The following is a 22,778-nucleotide window of genomic DNA, read 5'->3' as shown; positions in this document are numbered from 1 at the left end:
GCATAGGATGTCCCATTGAAGGGGACGCAGGTGAAATTGCGCGAAAGGGACTGCCTCCATTGCTGTCACAATCTTCCCCAGGAAGTGCGTGAGGCGCCTCCCGGGATGTGACTGGCCTTGAAGGAGAGATTGTACCCCTTTCCGTAGTGACTGCTGTTTGATCAGCGGAAGCTTCACTATCGCTGAGAGTATGAAACTTCGTGCCAAGATATGTCAGCGATTGGGCCGGTGTCAGATTTGACTTTGGAGAATTGCTGATCCACCCGAAACCCTGGAGAGTTTCCAGGGTAGCGTCAAGGCTGCGTTGGCATGCCTCTATAGAGGGTGCCTTGATCAGCAGATCGTCCAAATACTGGATCACCGAGTGACCCAGGGAGTGTAGAAGCGCTACTACAGTAGCCATAACCTTGGTAAAAACCCGTGGGGCTGTTGCCAGGCCGAACGGCAGTGCCACGAATTGCAGGTATTCGTGTCCTATGGCGAAGCGCAAGAAGCGCTGGTGCTCTGGAGCAATCGGTACATGGGGATAAGCATTTTTGATATCGATTGATGCAAGGAAATCTCCTTGGGACATTGAGGCGATGACGGAGCGGAGGGATTCCATCCGGAACCGCCTGGTTTTTACCCGTCTGTTTGGACGTGACTTAGACCGCCATGCATCAGAGCTCCTTTGTCTTTCTGAGACCTTGTGGACGAGGAGAATTGGGACCTGCCCGCGCCCCGAGAGGAGCGAAACCTCGACTGCCCTCTCCTCTGTTGGGATATGTTTGGTTGGGACTGGGGTAAGTATGTATCCTTTCCCTTGGATTGTTTGATGACTTCATCCAGACGCTCGCCAAACAACCTGTCGCCACAAATTGGCAAACTGGTTAAGCGCTTTTTTGGAAGCAGAATCTGCCTTCCATTCCCGTAGCCATAAGGCCCTGCGGAGTACCCCCGATTTGGCGGCCGCAACCGCCGTACAGCTCGCAGAGTCCAGGACAGCACTAATAGCGTTGCCGAGGTTTGGGAGGTAATGGATGCCACTTGTGGCGCGGACGTGCATGTGGCTGCTTCAATTTGCGCTTGACCTGCTGAGATAGCTTGTAGCGCCCATACGGCTGCGAATGCTGGGGCAAAAGAAGCTCCGATAGCTTCATAGATGGATTTCAACCAGAGCTCCATCTGCCCGTCAGTGGCATCTTTGAGCGAGGCTCCATCTTCCACTGCAAGTAATGATCTAGCCCCCAGTCTGTGAGATTGGAGGGTCCACTCTGAGACACTGAGTCCAACCTTTAACCACGTCAGGTGGAAAAGGACAACGTGTATCCTTAAGGCGCTAAGAAAAAAACGCTTATCTGGACAAGCATGGTGATTCTGGACTGCCTCTCTGGAATCAGAATGGTCTAGAAACATACTCTGTGTACGCTTGGGGAACCTGAAGCGGAATTACTCCTGCTGATAATCTGACTCCTCCGCCGGAGGAGCTGAGGGAGAAATATCCAGCATTTGATTGATGGACGCAATGAGATCGTTCACTATGGCGTCCCCGTCTGGAGTATTACGATTGAGAGCGCCCTCAGGATCAGAATCCTGATCAGCTGTCTCCGCATCATCAACCGGAGATTCCCCCCGCTGAGACCCTGAACAACATGATGTCGAGGGAAATTCTAAGCGAGCTCGCTTAGTCGGTCTGGGGCTGGGGTCTAAGTCAGAACCCTCAGCCTGGAAATTGTGTCCCGGGAGGACATTGTTGGTCCAATTGAGGGGGGCCAGGGAACAATGATTCAACAGAGTCCCTTTGCTGAGATACCGGCCTGGACTGCAAGGCTTCTAGTATCTCAGCCATAGTCTCAGAGAGTTTTGCAAACTCCATCCCCGTCATTAAGGACCGTGTCAACAGGTGTCTCCCCCTGGGCCCCTCTTAGCAGATGCTCTGGCTGAAGAAGAGAGTCACAGGGGCCACACATTGCACACAATGAGGGTCAATGGGACCTGCCGGCAGCTGGGTCGTACAAGCGGCGCAGGCAGCATAATAAGCCTGTGTTTTGGCACCCCTGTCTTTGTGGGCGCCATGCTATTGTTTTCCCTGATTAACACAAAAGGGTAAATAGCCATAATGAACTGTGCTCATACAGTGTAAAGTATATAGTAATAACACAGAATGTATCAATACACTACAGCACCATGGGGCTAACACCACAGGTGCTGCTTACCAGCCGCCTAAGGCGGTTGTGAGGCCACCAGAGACCGTGTCTGGGTCTCCCAGGGTTAATCCCTCTCTGCAGCGTCGGAGGAGCTGACAGGAAATGGCTGCGGCGTCCTGCCGAGAGAAGGGAGCCGTGGGCATCTCACACAGTGCACAGTGAGGGGAGTGGAGTATGCAAAGCATGCTCCAGCCCTCATGCTGCTCGTTTGTCCCTCTCTTCCGTGCAGCGTCCCGCCCTTCCCCCTGCCTGTCAGGGCTGAGGGCGGGAAAAAGGAAGCTAGGCCGCAAGAAAGCCGGGGACTCGAGTATAAGCGTCGCCGCCGTAAAAGTGCGGCCGACGCCGAAGTCCCCGGCGAACTACAAGTCCCAGGCGCGCCGCAGTTTCACATGGCAGCGGCGGTTAGCGCGGTAGCCCCTACATATAAACACACTCAGCGACGCTGAGTGTGTAATGGCACATATAGACCCGGTCAGCGCCGCGGTCCCCGGTGCACTAGCACACCCAGCAAAGCTGAGGTGTTGCCGTGCACGGTCCCTACAGGGATACAGAGTACCTTCAAGATGCAGGGCCATGTCCCTGAACGGTACCCCGGCTCCTATCCAGCATGGTCCTCAGGAGCTGTGGATGGAGCACGGTCTCCTGTGCCTGGAGACCGATAGGATCCCACTTCACCCAGAGCCCTGAGGGGGATGGGGAAGGAAAACAGCATGTGGGCTCCAGCCTCCGTACCCGCAATGGATACCTCAACCTTAACAACACCGCCAAGAGTGGGGTGAGAAGGGAGCATGCTGGGGGCCCTATATGGGCCCACTTTTCTTCCATCCGACCTGGTCAGCAGCTGCTGCTGACCAATCTGTGGAGCTGTGCTGTGCATGTCTGCCTCCTTCGCACAAAGCATAAAACTGAGCAGCCCGTGGGAGCACGGGGAGTGTATAGGCAGAAGGGGAGGGGCTTAACACTTTTGAGTGTAATACTTTGTGCTGCCTCCGGAGGCATAGCCTATACACCCAATTGTCTGGGTCTCCCAATAGAGCGACAAAGAAAACAAACAAAAACAAAACAAAAACAATAGACCCTCCGTAAAAAAAACATAATAATAATAAAGAGAATTTTGTTTACTTACCGTAAATTCTTTTTCTTATAGTTCCGACATGGGAGACCCAGACCATGGGTGTATAGCTACTGCCTCCGGAGGACACACAAAGTTACTACACTCAAAACGTGTAGCTCCTCCCTCCTAGCATATACACCCCCTGCTAGCCAGTCCTAGCCAGTTTTAGTGCAAAAGCTGAAGGAGGACATCCACCCACAAGTAGAGATAGAAGAGTAAAACCCGGAATAACCGGAGCCTCTGTCTACAACAACAGCCGGTGAAGACACACGGAACAAGAAACTTGCCAACAGGCAATAGGGAGGGTGCTGGGTCTCCCATGTCGGAACTATAAGAAAAAGAATTTACGGTAAGTAAACAAAATTCTCTTTTTCTTCATCGTTCCTTATGGGAGACCCAGACCATGGGACGTCTCAAAGCAGTCCATGGGTGGGAATAAACAGACAACTGAGAAGCAGGAAAACCCAACTTCACAATGGGCGACAGACACCTGAAAGATGCGTCTGCCGAAGCCCGCGTCTGCCAAAGCAAGAGCATGCCTTGGATAGAGCTTCGAAAAAGTATGCAGACTAATTCGAGCTGCCGTCTGACAGACCTACTGAGCCGTAGCCTGAAAGCCGAAAAGGCACCGACAGGTCTGATCAAAAGTGCTCTGATCCCCAGCGGGGAAGGCACTTGAGTACACTTGTAGGCCTCGGAAATGGCCGACCTAAGCTAACGACAAGGGTCGGCTTAGATGCAGAGAGACCGTTATGCTGACTAGCAGTCAGTACTAGAGAGAGAGGCGCCCCGCCTATAATGGCGGTGCAAGACACCTAGATCCGGGGCGCCCGCACCAGATCCAGGATATGCAACGCTTTCTCAAGCGATGAAGAGGAGCCGGACAAAAGGAAGGCAGGAAAATTGCCCCGGATAAGGTGGAAGCAGTAACCACCTTAGGGAAAAAAAGTCCGGAGTCGGACGGAGACCACCTTGTCTTGATGCAAAAGACCAAAAAAGGGGGTGACTCAGAGAGAGTGCAGCCAGAACTCCTGGCAGGAATTATAGCCACTAGAAAGACTACTTTCTGTGAAAGATGAAACAAAGAAACCTCCCTTAGAAGCGCAAAGGGGGGTTTCCGGGAACCGGGAGGACCGGATTAAGGTCCCAGGGCTCCATAGGCCGCCGGAAAGGCGGAATGATGTGAGACGCGCCCTTAAAAGGAGCGCACCGGAGCCAGCCGGACGATACGCCGCTGGCCCATAGCGACAGAACGGAGACCTGTCCCCTAATGAGGGATAGTCCTAGCTGTAGACCGGACTGTGGAAGGGACAGGAGGGTCGACAAGGCTAAAAAGGTCCAAGGACACCTTGGAGCTCGAGTCATAGCGGAGATGACTTCAGGAAGGATACCAGAAGTCGCCAAGATCCAGGACTCAATATCCACGCCGTCAATCCGAGAATCCAGAATTCTGACGGAAAAAACGGACCTTCTGAGAAAAGGTCTGGACGGACCGGAAGATGCCATGGCAATCCAACGGACAGAAAGAGCAGGTCAGGATACGAAGCCTGCCTGGGTCAGTCTGTAAGAGAATGACCCGACGGCCCCCTTCCCTGATCTTGTGCAGGGCTCTGGGCAAGAGGTAGAGACGAAGCTGGAATCAAACATGAACCAGTGTGTCTACCGCAAAACCTGCGGATTGTGGACCACGGTTGGACAGCTGAAATAATCTGCCCGCAGTTTTGACATCTAGGATGTGGCTGCGGATACGGTGGACTAGGAGTCCCTTGTCCAGTGAAGAATGTTGACCAAGATTGCCAGGCGGCTGAGTGTCCCGATCTGGAAATGGATGTAGGAAAACGCTGTAACGTTATCCGACTGAACTCGAATGTGCCTAGCCGCCAACAAATGGTGAAGGCTTAGAGAGCTAGAATGCAGCTCCGATTTCTAGCCCATTGATCTAGAGGGCTGATTTGGACAGAGTCCAAGCGCCCTGCGCTCCGCGGTGGAGATATAATGCTCCCAAGGCGGAAAGACCAGCACCCTGGTGAGAATCACCTGGGACGGGGCCAAGACGGAGAGTCCTTGAGACAGAGTGGTCGAAACCACCCCTGAAAACGAGCCCCAGGTCAGTGGCAAAGCCACCACCCCGTGGAAGGAGGAAGTTCGCGTGTACAGCGGACAACATCCAGTCTCAGAGGGCACAGGAGAAACTGGGCAAGGAATCGCTTCCATTGACGCCACCGTCTGACCAGCACCTGTCTTTGGTGTCTGATAGAACGACGTCGACCGCCAGCGGAGGGACTACTTATCGACTAAGAGCGGCTTCACAAGAGCCGACAGTCTCGAATTGCGTCCTTGAGAGCCTCTGGTTCGAAGTCAGAGTGGACTTGAACAGAATGACAAGCCACCCGAATAGGTTGAGTGGCGAGAGTAAGCGAAGTACTCTGCTAAGAGTCTGCACTGGATGAAGGCCTGAGAAGAAGGCCGTCTAGGGCAAACGATCACTGTCAATCCCTAGGGGTGCAGGAGCCTAATCACAGCAGCCCTAATGAGAATACTCGAGGGGCCGTGGCCAACCCCAAGGGAAGAGCCACGAATTGGACCACTCTGATGGCAAAACGCAGTCAACGCTGGTGTGAAACTGCGATTGACCGTTGCAGAAAAGCATCTCTGATGCCGAAGGCTGCGAGGGAATCTCCTTGGGTTCTTGATTGATCCGGTGAAAAAAACACACGGAACAAGACCGAGACTCCATGTGAAAACGCCACACCTGACCATGCTTGAAAAGCTAAAGATCCAGGTCGGAAGGCACCGCCCTCTTCGGGGACTAGAAATAGATTTAAACAAAAATCTCAGGACCGTTCCCAGTCGGGATTCGGTACAATTACTCCATTGGCCAGCAAGAAATGCCACGGCTTATGAGAAGGCGGTGGCCTTGGAGCCGGGAGGAGATAACAGAAAAAATCTGTTTGGCGGGTGGACAGAACTCCATGTTGTGGCCATGGGAGATATAATCCCGCCCCCACTGAACGGAGACGTGTTAGAATCATACGTCGCCAAGTGGAGAGAGCCTGCCACCGACTAGGAGGAGGTTGGCGTGGCTAGATAGCTCGGAGGAAGCTGACTAAATGGCAGCATCTCCTGCGGTCTTCTGAAGACGCAGCTTCACGCCAATTGGTTCTATGAACCTGGGCCGAGCTAGAGGACGATCAGATGGAGGAACGGAAACCACCGAAACCTCAACTGATTCCTGCCCTGGACAGGTTCCCTGGTTTAGGTTTTGTGGCAAGGAAGAACTCTCCCCGCCAAGAGCTTCCTGAATTTCATCCACTCGGTTCCGAAGAGACTGGTCTCCTCCAAAGAGAAGCCCAGCAAGGAAACTCTATAGAGGCATCTGCCCTCCATTTCCGAAGCCACAGGAGCCTGCGGACAGCGAGGAAGTAGCCAAGACCACCGCCGTGCGGTGTCCAGCATGGCAGACCTAGGCAGAGGATGAAAAGACCGAAGTCTGGAAGTTCAGGCAACCGTTTTGGGCATAGGGTCCCTGTGAGGGAATGCATCTCCTCTGAGGAGCCATCAGCCACTGACATAACGGTCCGGGCAGAGCCACGTGAGGTGAATGAGCCCACTTCTTGACCACTATTGGTGGACAGGGGAAACACAGTCCTCAGAATCACGCTTCATGGGAAGCGCTGTCAGAGCGGACCCTGGGCTGGTCACAGGGACCTGAAAAAGTAGATTTTGGGTACTCACCGTAAAATCTCTTTCTTGGAGCCTTCATTGGGGGACACAGAGACCATGGGTTGTATGCTGCTGCCACTAGGAGGCGACACTAAGCAAAATAAGGAAAACTCCTCCTATGCAGTATACACCCACCCACCTGGCAATTGTACCTCAGTTAGTGAGAAAGCAATAGGAGACAACAGTAGAAAAAACGAACAATCGTACAGAAGTGGACATTAAACTGAACATTCAACCGAAACATTGAACAGTAACATATGTCCAACACAAGGGCGGGTGCTGTGTCCCCCAATGAAGGCTCCAAGAAAGAGATTTTACGGTGAGTACCCAAAATCTACTTTTCTTTATCGCTTCATTGGGGGACACAGAGACCATGGGACGTCCTAAAGCAGTCCCACGGGTGGGTCTAGTATTACTCTCAGGGCTGACCTCGGTCCACTGCAGCCTGCAGAACTAGTCTACCGAGGCTCGCATCGGCGGATGCGAAAGTGTGAACCCTGTAGAACTTTGTGAAAGTGTGGAGCGAAGACCAGGTGGCCGCTTTGCAAAGCTGCGACGCTGTAGCGTGGTGACGGACCGCCCACGAGGCTCCCACCGCCCTGGTGGAATGGGCCGTAATCCTGAGTGGGCGCGTTCTCCCTCTTACCCGGTAGGCTTCCAGTACGGCAGAGCGAATCCATCGCGCAATGGAGGACTTGGAGGCAGATAGGCCTCTGCGCGGGCCAGACGGAAGTACAAAAAGAGAATCCGACCGTCTGAATTGAGAGGTCCTGGAAATGTACCAACGGAGAGCTCTGACCAAGTCCAGCCTGTGGAGAAGAATCTCACGAGGGTGTGAAGGATTCGGACAAAAGGAGGGGAGAACAATGTCCTCGTTAAGATGGAAAGAGGAAACCACCTTGGGCAGAAAGGACGGAACCGGACGGAGGACTACCTTATCCTGGTGGAAGACAAGGTATGGAGAGCGGCAGGAAAGCGCCGCTAGTTCAGATACCCGCCTGATTGACGTGATGGCAACTAAGAAGGCGACCTTCCAAGAGAGGAACGTGAGGGACATCTCATGCATAGGTTCGAAGGGAGAATGCTGGAGAACGGACAGAACCAGGTTGAGGTCCCAGGGCTCCACTGGAGGTTGAACGGGGGGCGCCGCATGCGCGACCCCCTGAATGAATGTACGAACCTGTGAACGAGAAGCAATCTTCCTTTGAAAGAGAATGGAAAGAGCAGACACTTGCCCCTTGAGGAGCTTAGTGCTAATCCCGCATCCAGACCAGACTGTAGGAATGACAACAGAACTGGCAAGGAGAAAGTCATGGCTGTGACCTGGTTAGCTTCACACCAGCGGAAATAGGCCTTGCACGTCCGGTGGTAAATGCGGGAAGAAGAAGGCTTCCGAGCTTTGATCATCGTCTGGACGACTCTACCTGAGAATCCCGCGGAAGTTAGTACTGCGGCTTCAACAGCCATGCCGTTAAATTGAGCGACTGTGAATTCTGGTGAAGAAAAGGCCCTTGGGTGAGAAGGTCCTGGACGTCTGGAAGTCTCCACGGAGCGTCGGCGAGAAGGTGCACGAGCTCTGCGTACCACGGGCGACGAGGCAATCTGGGGCCACGAGGATCACCGGAACTCCCTCCGCCTTGATCTTCTTGACTAGCTTGGGTATAAGCGGAAGTGGAGGGAAGAGGTACGGCAGAGAGAACTGCGACCAGGGGATCGCTAGGGCGTCCGTCGCGAGCGCTAGTGGGTCTCTTGCCCTGGAGACGAACTGGGGGACCTTGTGATTCCACCTGGAGGCCAGGAGATCCACGTCGGGGGTCCCCCACCTGGAACAGATCTGCTGGAAGATTCTGGGATTGAGGGACCACTCTCCCGCGTCGAGACCCTCTCGGCTGAGGAAGTCGGCGGCCCAATTGTCCACGCCCGGGATGTGGACCGCCGAAATCGCTGGGACGTTTTGTTCGGCCCAGTCGAGGATTTGGGATACCTCTCTCATTGCCGCTCGGCTGCGTGTTCCGCCTTGATGGTTTATGTAGGCTACCGTGGTTGCATTGTCGGACTGCACCCGAACTGGGTGTCCGCGAAGCAGAGCCTTCCACTGGAAGAGAGCTAGGCGAACTGATCTGAGTTCCAAGATGTTGATGGGGAGCTTGGTTTCCGGCTCGGTCCAGCGACCCTGAACTGTGAGGTCCTGGAAGGTGGCCCCCCAACCTAGTAGGCTGGCGTCTGTCGTGACGACCCTCCATCGAAGGGGAAGAAATGATCTCCCTTGGAGGGTGAGGGGAGAGCATCTCCACCATTCCAATGACTCCCTGACTCGAGGAGGGATCGCAATTAGTCGATCCAGAGAGTGAGGAGACTTGTCCCATGCTGCGAGAAGGAGACCTTGAAGGGGGCGAGTGTGGAATTGACTGTAGGGCACCGCCTCCATTGACGCCACCATCTTCCCGAGAATGCTCATGCAGTATCGAAGGGAGCAGCGAGGTGCGCGTTGGAGCTTCCAAATCCCCCTGAGGATGGCTGTGCGTTTGTCCTTGGGCAGAAGAACCTTCGCTTGCGTGGTATCGAAGATCATGCCGAGGAATGAGATGCGTTGAGACGGGATCAGAGATGACTTTGGTCTGTTGATCAACCAGCCGAGACGGGATAGAGTATCCAGAGTGATGTTGAGACTGTCGCGGCACTCCGCCGCCGAGGGAGCCTTGATCAAAATGTCGTCCAGATACGGGATGGCTAGAATCCCCCGGGTCCGAAGAATAGCCATGACAGTAGCCATTACCTTGGTGAAGACTCTGGGAGCTGTCGAGAGCCCGAAGGGGAGGGCAGTGAACTGGAAGTGTTGTCCCTGAACCATGAAGCGTAGGAATCTCTGATGAGCTGGAAAGATCGGTATGTGGAGATAGGCGTCCTGGATGTCCACCGAGCAAAGGAACTCCCCTGGTTCCATGGACGCTATCACTGAGCGCAGAGACTCCATGCGGAATCGCCGGAGACGGACTCGCCTGTTGAGGCGCTTGAGATCCAGGATGGGGCGGACTGTGCAGTTCTTCTTCGGTACCACGAAAAGGTTTGAATAAAAACCCCGGAATCTGTCTTGAGGAGGTACGGAGATGATGACCCCAGAGTCTCGCATGGCCTGAATGGCTGCGAAGAAGCCCTCTGTGAGGGAGGGGTCCTTGGGGGGTTTGGACTGGACGAAGCGTGAGCGTGGGAGCGAAGAAAACTCTATTTTGTAGCCGTGAGAGACGACGTCTCGAACCCAGGCGTCGTCTATCACGGAAAGCCACGTGCTTCTGAACATGCGGAGACGACCGCCGACCCTGGATTGGGACCCGGTGACGGGAGCCCAGTCATGCAGAGGAAAATCTGTGGGATCTGGACCTGGAGGACTTGGACTGCTGGCCACGGGAACGCCAGGAACGCCAGTGGGGTGTTGCCTTGAAGGAGGGCTTCCGTCTCTCCTGACGCGCTGGGGACCGCTCCCGACGTGAGTTGTTGTTGGTGGAGAATTGACGAAAGGGGCGAAAAGGAAAAGGTCGCCGCTTTGGAGGGGCACGAGGGGTCCTCTGTTGGGGGAGGAAGGTACTCTTGCCTCCCGTAGCCTCAGAGATGATCTTGTCCAGCTTTTCTCCGAAGAGTCTGGCACCGACAAAGGGAAGACTGGTGAGAGACTTTTTGGATGCTGAGTCCGCGTTCCACGCTTTAAGCCACAGGGCTCTGCGGATTGCAGTAATGTTGCCGGCTGCCAGGGCAGCAGAAGCAGCAGAGTCAAGGGACGCAGCGACTAGATACTTTCCGGCGTGAGTGATCTGATCTGCCAGATCTGCCAGCTCTGGTCTGGGAGCGTCAGCCAGGATACCACGCCGAAGGAGCTTTGCCCAGGCGGAGACAGCCTTGGAAACCCAGGTGGTTGCGAAGGCTGGAGTGATGGCAGAGCCGGAGGCTTCGAAGGCCGACCTGGCTAAGGATTCTATGGTCCTGTCCGAGGGATCCTTCAGGGAGGCTCCATCGGACAGCGGCAGGGTGGTGCTGGACGAGAGTCGGGAGATCGGAGGATCCACTGAAGGGGCCACTGACCACTTCTGAAGCAGTTCCGGTGGGAAGGGATAAAGGACCTGAGCGCGCTTGCGCTTCTGGAAACGCTTGTCGGGATGTTCCCACTGTCTGGAAAAAATATCCTCAAACTCCCTGTGGTTGCCAAAGCTTCTTGGCAGCTTCTTGGCTCTCTTGAAAGGGACTGATTGACAGGTAGGCGCCGGGTCAATATCCTGTACCTCTAGGGTCTGATTGACAGCAATGACCAGACTGTCCATCATACCGGTCAGCTTGGATATATGTTCAGAGTCCAGATCGGAGTCAGAAGCAGAGTCCTGGTCCGAATCTGGAGCTGTCGCAGAAGAGGCAGGAGACGGCGAGCGTGATGCTCTGGCGGCCATAGCAGGGCTAGGGGAGCTGGAGGATGACCCAGAGAGGGACCGCTTCCTAGACCTCCTGTGGGTTCTGCCTTGCCGGGCTGGAGGCGCTGCGGGCTCAGACTCGCTCTGGGTTACCGGAGGGACTCCAGAGGAGGAGGCGGACAGCCGGTCTATGGCCGATGCTAAGGACTGAGACATGTCAGTTAGCTTGTCCACAGAATGGGAGAGTGCTGAGGCCCACCCAGGCATGGGGGCCGAGTCCTCGTTACGGGCGGTGGGGGGCTCCGTAGTAGTCATGTTAGGGGTGCTACAGGCTACGCAGATGGGGGAGGACTGCCCTGAGGGAAATTTCTTTAGGCAAGAGGAGCAGGCGAAGTGAAGCACTATGGCCTGTGTCTGAGAGCGGGTCGCTCTTGTGCTGGACATAGGACAGAAGAGAGGGAGTGAGGCAAGGGAAGAGAGACAGGAGGATGCCAGGTGGATGAGGTACTGGGGAAGGAGCTGCCTCCCAGTGGCAGAGCTTACCCAGATTCTGTCGATCTGTGTTTGAGCTGTCTCTGTGTGCAGGCGCTTCCTGTTCAGCTATGCAGGCTGAGGGAGCAGAGGTGGGGGCTCCGAGGAGCTGCAGGGACGTGAGGCCGGTGGCTGCACGTGTAGCGTGTCTGCCGCACAGGAGATCGCAGGGCAGTGAATGCTGCTGAGGGCCCAGGCCGGAGGAGGAGCCGAAAAAAGAGCGCGAAAAAACGGCGCGCAGACTGCAGGTATCGGCCGGGATAGAGAGAGAGAGGAGGCCCGTGGTTGGCTGAGAAAGGGCGCGCAGAGGCCTCCCCTGACTGGCTGCTGGAGCGGGCGGGCCTGCTAGAAGTAAGGGCAGACGCGATAGGCCGGCCGGGAGGGGGCGTGGCCTAACGGGAGCTAGGCCGGAGAGAAGCCGGGGACTAGATTTTTAGGTGAGACCGCAGGGGGAGCCGAGGACGGCGCTGAGGACGGGGCGTACTGCCTGGGGGGAAGCTGACCCAGGTAAGAACGAAGCTTTATAGATAATGATTTAAAGAGACATTTTTTTTTATTTTTTTTTTTTTTTTTGAACGGAGCCCCCATGACCCGGGACAAGGGATGGGTACCTGTCCCGGTGGCTGATAGTCCTCCTTGCTTGATCCTATACTCCTTGGCTTGATCCCTGGGAAGGACATAGGGAGACGGGGTTCTTCCAATGATTTTTTCGTCTCCCCTCCCTGATCAGGCCGGCTGTGGAGGGCGGGCGTGCAGGGGGAGGGTGGCAAGGACCATCCGCCTGTCCCTCTGTGCGGATGCCCCCCAAACAGTCTTGAGAGTGTTAGGGGGGTAGGGTCCTGCCAGACAGGCACGGAAGTCAACGGAAGTGGCGGACGGACCCCACTTCAGTGCGACCGGCCTCTAGGGGGGAGAGCAGGGTGAGCAATTACACCCTGTCGCCCGACGAGCTGTGTCTGAAAAGAAAAAGGGGAAAAGATTAAAAATACAAACCTGAGGGGCTGGAGCAGCCCCAAGTGTGTCCACCTCCTATGGACACTAAGCTTAAACTGAGGTACAATTGCCAGTTGGTGGGTGTATACTGCATAGGAGGAGTTTTCCTTATTTTGCTTAGTGTCGCCTCCTAGTGGCAGCAGCATACAACCCATGATGAAGCGATAAAGAAACCGGAGTGGTTAAGGAACACACGTTGTGTTCACCTAGATAAGGTAACTCCGGCGGATTGAGGTCCAGTACAAAATTAATGTACCGTGGGATCCTTATAGAGGTGCCGTCAGCCACTGATACAACTATCCGGGCTGAAAGTCTAGACACCGGAGTGGCCACCCTGGGCAAATGAGTACACTCCTTGACCACCTCTGATGGGAGGGGGAGACAGGCAGCAGAACCCCGTTGTGGGATCAGCAGGACAGGCTGTGGGCTTGGACGCCTGAAAACTGGAGTGGTTAAGGAACACACTCCTCGTCTTGTTAAAGGTATACTGATGCCTTACTGCCAGCGGGGAATACTCCCCTGATACAGGCGGATGGAGGTCCAATACAAGTATAATGGACACAATCCAATCAGTCGCATCCGCGTCACCTAGGGACGGATCAAAGTACCTAAAGTAGCGTCCGTGACATCCTCCTCGTCCAATGAGTCAGCTCGTAATCGGAGCTGCGGGACGGGGAGGACAGGGGACCCTACGTCTCCCTGTCAGGAGGACGGGGTCTGAGAGCTTTGCTGACCGAGCAGAAAGCGCCCTGAGAAGGGGGCTGCATGCTCAGCAGATGCCGGGACAGGCCGACCCCTGGAAAAAAAGATTCCCCCAGGGGTCAGCCATCGACCGGAGCAGCTGGAGGGACCCTGAATGAGCCTCCAAGCTGAGGGGCCACAGTGGTTATGAGCTCGGTACAGCCGTACGAGACAACCAGCAGTGGATACTAAAAACAGCCCGCAGCCTCGCTCTGTGAGACATGCTGCAGAGGAGGGGGGCTATTTCTAGAATGTCTAGAATACTCAAGACAGGGGTCAGCCTGGGGAGACTCCAGGCAGAGGCACCACATAAGGACCATTACAGTGTGAGTCCGTGCCGATTCAGGCAATATGAGTTTACATGCAGAACATGTAGAATACAGCCTTGGAGCTTTGCTCCTAGTGTGAGAAATGCTGCTGAGGAGGTTCTATAATAAAGAATTAACTCCCTCAGAATGCCGTGATCGTGTATAAAAGTGCACAACCAGAGGTTGTGACTTATCAGGCCGCTACTGTGAGTGCCCCCTCAGGTTCCAAGCCTGGACCCCCAGCCATATATCCACTCCCTCTGCTGCAGAGCAGCCAGCGCCGATCAGCGTACTAAGAACGCTGAGAAAATGGCGCTAGAGTGAGGGGGGAGGGCGGGGGTTAACCTAGGAGCGGGAATCGGAGGGCTAAGGCATGTACAGGGGAGGGAAACATCTCCTCAACAAGGAGTGTCCTCCCCTGTGCAGAGCGGCGGTTGGGCGGCGCTGCAGCGTCCCCCTGCATGACTGACATGCAGGGGAACGAGACGAAACTAGGCCGCGGCTGAAGCCGGGGCCTAGAGTTATACCATGCGGCCGAAAATCAGGCATCATCGGCGCGGTACTCAGTAAAAACTGAGAAACCCGGCCGGAAAAACTGTAAAAAGCAGCATTATCAACATAAATCACTGTCCCCTCAATAATCCACATTGTAGAAGGACCCTTGAACAACGTCTCTATACTTAGCTTTGAGACGCAGGGTCCAATCCCTGGTGGGGTGGGGGTCCAGTGCTCCGTCCAGCAGGGTCCTGCCAAAGGGCTGCGGATGGAGGCCGGTCTCCTGCAAGGCAGTGAGAACCGTGTTGGCTCTAACTTCAAGCCAGAGCCCATAAGGGATGGTGAAGGAGCGCGGCATGAAGGGATTTCTGCCCTGAAGTCAACCTTAACAGCACTGCCGCCAGGGGAGTGTGAAGGGACATGCCGGGGGTCCAGTGGACCCGCTTTTCTTCCAAATCTTTAGAAAAAATGAAAAATCAAAAAAGGATGCATGTGTGTGTGTGATCCTCCTGACACAAAGCTTGAAAACTGGCTAGGACTGGCTAGCAGGGGGTGCATATGCTAGGAGGGAGGAGCTACACGTTTTGAGTGTAGTAACTTTGTGTGTCCTCCGGAGGCAGTAGCTATACACCCATGGTCTGGGTCTCCCATAAGGAACGATGAAGAAAATAATAATAATAATAATAATAAATAATAATAAAGTATGCAGCTGTAAATAAAAATACAAAAAAACCCACATACCCTTGGCTCCAGAAAAGTGCCCTTGAAGTAGCGATACAGTACTTTGATACCTCTTGGGAGTGTAACATTTGTTTTCCAGACCATACTGTTGGGGCAAAAAAAAAAAAAAATAAATTACTACATAAATCATGATTGAGATTACCAAGAAACCATACAAAAAGCCATAAAATATAAATTTTATTAGATTAAAAGTAAAAACAAGGTATAGACAAAGTGATTGATAAAACACCAACATGAACAGCAGGGGGAGAGGGCGAGTAAGACAAGTATGCCAGTACAACGCTATGTATAGCACTGCTTTATACTGTCAAAGGGTTAAACTATAATAGAGCAAATATATGCATAAGCAGGCAAGATCATGAGTAGCAGAGGATGTGAGTAAAAGTCAGGATTATACCATCATATCAGATCCATAGCAAGTTGTACAAAAAATTACCTAATGGCATCTCCTTCCGCTGGTGCTGGCGTCCGTCCCTACACGTGTTTCAGCATAAAGCCTTCATCAGGGGGCCATTAGGTAATTTTTTTGTACAACTTGCTATAGATCTGATATGATGGTATAATCCTGACTTTTACTCACATCCTCTGCTACTCATGATCTTGCCTGCTTATGCATATATTTGCTCTATTATAGTTTAACCCTTTGACAGTATAAAGCAGTGCTATACATAGCGTTGTACTGGCATACTTGTCTTACTCGCCCTCTCCCCCTGCTGTTCATGTTGGTGTTTTATCAATCACTTTGTCTATACCTTGTTTTTACTTTTAATCTAATAAAATTTATATTTTATGGCTTTTTGTATGGTTTCTTGGTAATCTCAGTATTATTTATACATACAGCCTGGGCTATCTTGCCCATAATACTACCATGCATGGAACTCTCTGACAATCTGTTATATACCCTCTATCTTTTGTAATACTATTTGGGTTATTTTGTTCCGGTGTATTTGGCATCCTTAGTCATTTATAAATCATAATTGTGTAGAACTTAAATTGTCCTGTACCATTATAGACCATATACAAGATCCACAAACATTACTGTTATTCTTTACCAAGCTCAAACTCTTACAACGTTTGCACTGCAGCACCGCTCTTTACTCATTCTTATTGAAAATCTATTCTACAGCTGTAAATGGGGTCTTCTAGGATTAGAATATTGATGAACTATAGGATAGACCAGGGGTCTCAAACACGCGGCCCGCGGGCCGCATGCGGCCCTTCAGGTGGCTTCTTGCGGCCCGCAGGCCCGTGGACCTGGTAAAGATGGCGACCGGTGCAGGGGCCGCAGCTGTCAGTTATTTATTTCAGCCTACAGTTTTGTGTTTGCCGCGCACAGTGAAGTTCTCGCTGCAGAACGCAATGACAGCCGCCTGCCAATCAGAGGCAAGCACCTGCTGCATATGACCTCAGATGCTTGCCTGTGATTGGCCAGTGGCTGTTGTGCAGTGAGAACTGCTCTGCACGCGCCGGCCGAACGTTCAGCGATGACAGCAGCTGTGATCATTACCTGGTCCACGTGCCTGCGTGCCGCTGACAGCAGGTGAGAAGAATGTTTTCGTGTTGCTGGCTGAGGCTGCAGTCTCTGTGTGTGTGTGTGTCTGTCTGTCTGTGTCTGTCTGTGTCTCATGCCGTGTGTGTGGTTCTGTTGCTGGCTGAGGCTGCACTGTGTGTGTGTGGTAGCTGAGGCTTCACCGAGTCCACGTGCCTGCATGCCGCTGACAGCAGGTGAGAAGAATGTTTTCGTGTGTGTTAGCTGAGGCTGCACAGGGTGGGGGGGATGTGTATTTGCTGAGGCTGCACAGGGTGGGGGGGGATGTGTATTGGCTGAGGCTGCACAGGGTGGGGGGGATGTGTATTGGCTGAGGCTGCACAGGGTGGGGGGGATGTGTATTGGCTGAGGCTGCACAGGGTGGGGGGGATGTGTATTGGCTGAGGCTGCACAGGGTGGGGGGGATGTGTATTGGCTGAGGCTGCACAGGGTGGGGGGGATGTGTATTGGCTGAGGCTGCACAGGGTGGGGGGGATGTGTATTGGCTGAGGCTGCACAGGGTGGGGGGGATGTGTATTGGCTGAGGCTGCACAGGGTGGGGGGGATGTGTATTGGCTGAGGCTGCACAGGGTGGGGGGGATGTGTATTGGCTGAGGCTGCACAGGGTGGGGGGGATGTGTATTGGCTGAGGCTGCACAGGGTGGGGGGGATGTGTATTGGCTGAGGCTGCACAGGGTGGGGGGGATGTGTATTGGCTGAGGCTGCACAGGGTGGGGGGGATGTGTATTGGCTGAGGCTGCACAGGGTGGGGGGGATGTGTATTGGCTGAGGCTGCACAGGGTGGGGGGGATGTGTATTGGCTGAGGCTGCACAGGGTGGGGGGGATGTGTATTGGCTGAGGCTGCACAGGGTGGGGGGATGTGTATTGGCTGAGGCTGCACAGGGTGGGGGGGATGTGTATTGGCTGAGGCTGCACAGGGTGGGGGGGATGTGTATTGGCTGAGGCTGCACAGGGTGGGGGGGATGTGTATTGGCTGAGGCTGCACAGGGTGGGGGGGATGTGTATTGGCTGAGGCTGCACAGGGTGGGGGGGATGTGTATTGGCTGAGGCTGCACAGGGTGGGGGGGATGTGTATTGGCTGAGGCTGCACAGGGTGGGGGGGATGTGTATTGGCTGAGGCTGCACAGGGTGGGGGGGATGTGTATTGGCTGAGGCTGCACAGGGTGGGGGGGGATGTGTATTGGCTGAGGCTGCACAGGGTGGGGGGGGATGTGTATTGGCTGAGGCTGCACAGGGTGGGGGGGATGTGTATTGGCTGAGGCTGCACAGGGTGGGGGGGATGTGTATTGGCTGAGGCTGCACAGGGTGGGGGGGATGTGTATTGGCTGAGGCTGCACAGGGTGGGGGGGATGTGTATTGGCTGAGGCTGCACAGGGTGGGGGGGGATGTGTATTGGCTGAGGCTGCACAGGGTGGGGGGGGATGTGTATTGGCTGAGGCTGCACAGGGTGGGGGGGATGTGTATTGGCTGAGGCTGCACAGGGTGGGGGGGATGTGTATTGGCTGAGGCTGCACAGGGTGGGGGGGATGTGTATTGGCTGAGGCTGCACAGGGTGGGGGGGGGATGTGTATTGGCTGAGGCTGCACAGGGTGGGGGGGGATGTGTATTGGCTGAGGCTGCACAGGGTGGGGGGGATGTGTATTGGCTGAGGCTGCACAGGGTGGGGGGGGGATGTGTATTGGCTGAGGCTGCACAGGGTGGGGGGGGGGGATGTGTATTGGCTGAGGCTGCACAGGGTGGGGGGGGGGGATGTGTATTGGCTGAGGCTGCACAGGGTGGGGGGGGGGATGTGTATTGGCTGAGGCTGCACAGGGTGGGGGGGGGGATGTGTATTGGCTGAGGCTGCACAGGGTGGGGGGGGGGATGTGTATTGGCTGAGGCTGCACAGGGTGGGGGGGGGGGGATGTGTGTGTGTGTGTTAGCTGAGGCACATTGCTACAAGGGGACAAGGATGCACACATTTTTACAGAATGAGAAACAAGATGGGGCACATTACTACAAGATGTTGGCCAAAATTACTATGCGGTGGTTATTGTAAAACTGTATTACTTACAAAAAGGGGAAAAAATGTAAAAAAAAGTGTGTGTGTATGTATGTATGTATGTATATATATACATACATATACACACACTACACCTTTGTTATAATGGACAAATGAAAAATGTTCAAAAACAGTGATTCAAGGTTGTATAGAAAGAAAAAATGGTACCACTACCAATGTCACTTTGTCCTGAAAGGAATGCGGCCCCTCAAATTATTTTTTTCCTGTGTGCGGCCCATACACCCAGCCGAGTTTGAGACCCCTGAAATAGACCGTCAATATTAGAGCATTTGGGGTGCCGATCAGCTCTTCCGAGTGCAGCCGCCTCCTGGAACTACTGCACAGTGGATACAATGGTACAGTGGATGTAGCTGGGTACTGCACATCCAACACCTATTCAAATCACTAGGGTGCAGATGTGCAGTACCTGGCTGTGGCCACTATACTGTTGATGGAGTGGTGAAGCTCTACAACTGAGACGTTCCAGGAGGAGGTGGCAGCAGTGGGAAGAGCTGATCAGTCGAGGGGTGCCAGGTGTCACGCCCCTGATCAAACATTGATGACCTATCCCAAATATAATACAGATAATAAGCTGCACACTAACCACTATGAAAATATAAACATGAAAAATGGTAAAGCATTAGTGCTAAATGAATACTATGAACAATGAAAAATACATTTAGCTGTCTGGAAAAAATGAATATATGAAAATGGTATTGCAAAACTGCTATGAATATTTGAAAGTAGTAGAGATATTTAGCAAATATATTGATCAATGCAAATGAGCTCGAAAACTAATGACAAGGTAATCTCTAATTTTTCCGGTACCTAACCTTAGTGCCTCCATGGACTATTAAAATCTGCAGGTATGGGCAGACAGGCTCCTGGCTATATAGGATCATGAATAGAGTCTGGTAATACGGCGGGGTTCTGGGTTCTCAGTCAGAAGAAACTGCATGCTAATCAGAAAAAAGACTGACTGGAACACGTGTGTGAACTAGGTGCTAGCCTAAAAATACATGACTATAATACAGTCTTTTTTCTGATTAGCATGTGGTTTCTTCTGACTGAATTTATTTTCATTGTTCATAGCATCCCAATAGCAGTAATGCTTTGCCATTTTTCATGTTTATATTTTTATAATGGATAGTGTGCAGCGTATTATCTGTATTACAGTCATGTATTTTTACGCTAGCACCTAGTTCACACACATAGGTGTTCCAGACAGTCTATCCCAAATATAAATTATATAATGAGCACTGCACTCTCTTGTTGTTAAAATGAAGACAAAAAGTTTTTTTCTTTGCAAAAAAAAAGTGATTTTTTTTTTCATTTATTTGATGGCGACAAAAGATGGTGAACGTTTCGGCCCAACGGCCTTTATCATGTACAGTCGCTCCACAAGAGGGCTGTTTCAGAAGATTTGAAGAAAATAATGGAGCAGGATGTAAGGAGTACCACCAAGAATAATTTATAATACAAGAGTTTCCAGAGGGTGAAGTCTTTATCATTGATTTTATGAATAATATTGCGATCAGTGCCACATGGATTTTTTGAGCAGTGGCGCTTTCTAGGGGTGAATATCGCAACCAATAGGGTGCAGTGACTGAATATATCTTCTTTACATCCACCTTTTATCTTTATATATTCGTGTGGATCACATAAAAGTTTGGGTGGTTGTAAGAGGACATATAGATGAGCACCATCTGATAGAGCAGTGATGGCGAACCTATGGCACGCGTGCCAGACAGGGCACGCAGAGCCCTTTGTGCTGGCACGCGCGCTGTCGCCACTTTTAGCCGTCAGTGTGATCGCGCCGGCAGTTCAAAGTGGTGTTTAGCAGAGGAGACATCTCTCCTCCCTTTGACACACCTCCTCTCCTGGGCCGCAGGCCTGTTGCCTAGGAGACGGAGGAGCGTCTTGTGGCCGCGCGGTGGAGTGGGTGCTAAAAGGTGAGTTTTTGTTTTTTTTTATTATTTTTAAGCTGTGTGCGGCTGTGCCAAGGTGTGGGGGGACAGAGCCAGCCCGGGGCATACAAACAGAGCCCGGGGCATACAAACAGAGCCCGGGGCATACAAACAGAGCCCGGGGCATACAAACAGAGCCCGGGGCATACAAACAGAGCCCGGGGCATACAAACAGAGCCCGGGGCATACAAACAGAGCCCGGGGCATACAAACAGAGCCCGGGGCATACAAACAGAGCCCGGGGCATACGTGAAAAGAGGGAGAGAAACATGGCTGCAAGGATGGGGGAAACATTCAAGGATGTGGGTAAACATGACTGCAAGGATGGGGGGGAAACATGCCAGGATGGGGTGCATTTACCAGTATGGAGGGATACATTTACCAGAATGTGGGGTGGGGGGGGGACATTCCAGGTTGGGGGTACATGAATATGCCAGGATGAGGACAAATGCCAGGATGGGGAACATTTAGCAGGAAGGGTGACATTTATCAGGATGGGATAAGTTTACCAGGAAAGGAGACATTTACCAGGATAAGGGAACATGCCTGGATGGGGTCATTTACCAGGATGGGGTCATTTAACAGCATGGGGGAACATGCCAGGATGGGATACATTTACAATGATGGGGTACATTTACCAGGATGGGGTACATTTACCAGGATGGGGAATATGCTGGGATGGTGTACATTTACCAGGATGGGGCCATGATGTGGACAAATATACCAGAATGTAGGAAATATATATCAGGATGGGGACATATTTACCAGGAAGTGGCCAGGAAGGGGAACACAACTACACAATGAAAGGGGAGGGGAGCAACTCGTACGTCTTTATGGGATTTCAAGATGTTCAGACTTGGAAATGTAGATGTGGATTACAGGGTGACATCTGATTGCATTTCAGGCTAAAATCTCTTAATATGCTGCAATTTTTTCCAGAAAGATCAATCCAACTGCTGTGTGTGGAAAGGGCAGGGGCTTAGCTTCAATGTGTGGTAAGCATGAGCGTGATGCCCCCTGCTGAAGAGAAGAGAAGAGAAGAGAAGACGGCAAAAGTAAGGTTACAATCAATTATTTACATAATAGAATTGGTTGGCACTTCGGAAAAAAAAATGGGTTTAGGGCTACAGCTCGGGCACTCGGCCTGTGAAAGGTTCGCCATGACTGTGATAGAGGCTCCTGCAGACTTCTCTCATATGGAGCAAGAGTTTTTAGCCTGACGGCCAGATCCTGGGAAGGTGGCATACAGAAGGAAAATATCCACCCCACCCATGCCTAAAAACTCTTGCTCCATATGAGAGAAGTCTGCAGGAGACTATCAGATGGTGCTCATCTATATGTCCTCTTACAACCACCCAAACTTCTATGCGATCCACACGAATATATAAAGATAAAAGGTGGATAGAAAGAAGATATATTCAATCACTGCACCCTATTGGTTGCGATATTCACCCCTAGAAATCGCCACTGCTCCAACAAACCATGTGGCACTGATCGCAATATTATTCATAAAATCAATGATAAAGACTTCACCCTCTGGGAACTCTCGTATTATAAATTATTCTTGGTGGTACTCCTTACATCCTGCTCCATTAGTTTCTTTAAATCTTCTGAACCAGCCCTCTTGTGGAGCGACTGTACATGATAAAGGCCGTTGGGCCGAAACGTCCATCTTTTGTCGCCATCAAATAAATAAATCACTTTTTTTGCAAAGAAAAAAAACTTTTTGTCTTCATTTTAACAACAAGAGAGTGCAGTGCTCATTATATAATATGTTCTGGGACTATTGACCCCACACTAGCACCTCTAATGAAGCCTTACTTCAGCTGAGTGCACACCAATACCCTAAAACTTTCATATCCCAAATATGAGTCATCAATGTTAAATCCCGGACAACCCCTTTAACTCCTAAAACTTTAGACATAGTGCTGCACTCCTCAGAGACCAACGATGGACTTAAAACAACGTCTGTTTGCGCGTCTTGTTTGGAAGCC

General features: G+C 52.4%; 1 protein-coding gene across 4 annotated transcripts in view; it reads right to left on the bottom strand.

The window, feature by feature from the left end:
- The window catches only part of GPCPD1 (glycerophosphocholine phosphodiesterase 1), a 169,807-nt gene that overhangs the window by 119,649 nt on the left and 27,380 nt on the right, over positions 1–22,778 (bottom strand). For all 4 annotated transcript variants that reach the window (XM_075339317.1, XM_075339318.1, XM_075339315.1 and 1 more), the window contains exon 4: positions 15,227–15,311. In XM_075339317.1, coding sequence (XP_075195432.1) covers positions 15,227–15,311 — 85 coding nt within the window. The remainder of the gene's footprint in view (positions 1–15,226; positions 15,312–22,778) is intronic.

The sequence above is a fragment of the Anomaloglossus baeobatrachus genome, chromosome 3, assembly GCF_048569485.1.
Source record: "Anomaloglossus baeobatrachus isolate aAnoBae1 chromosome 3, aAnoBae1.hap1, whole genome shotgun sequence".
In the NCBI taxonomy this organism is placed as follows: domain Eukaryota; kingdom Metazoa; phylum Chordata; class Amphibia; order Anura; family Aromobatidae; genus Anomaloglossus; species Anomaloglossus baeobatrachus.
This window is presented reverse-complemented; position numbering and strand designations above follow the sequence as displayed.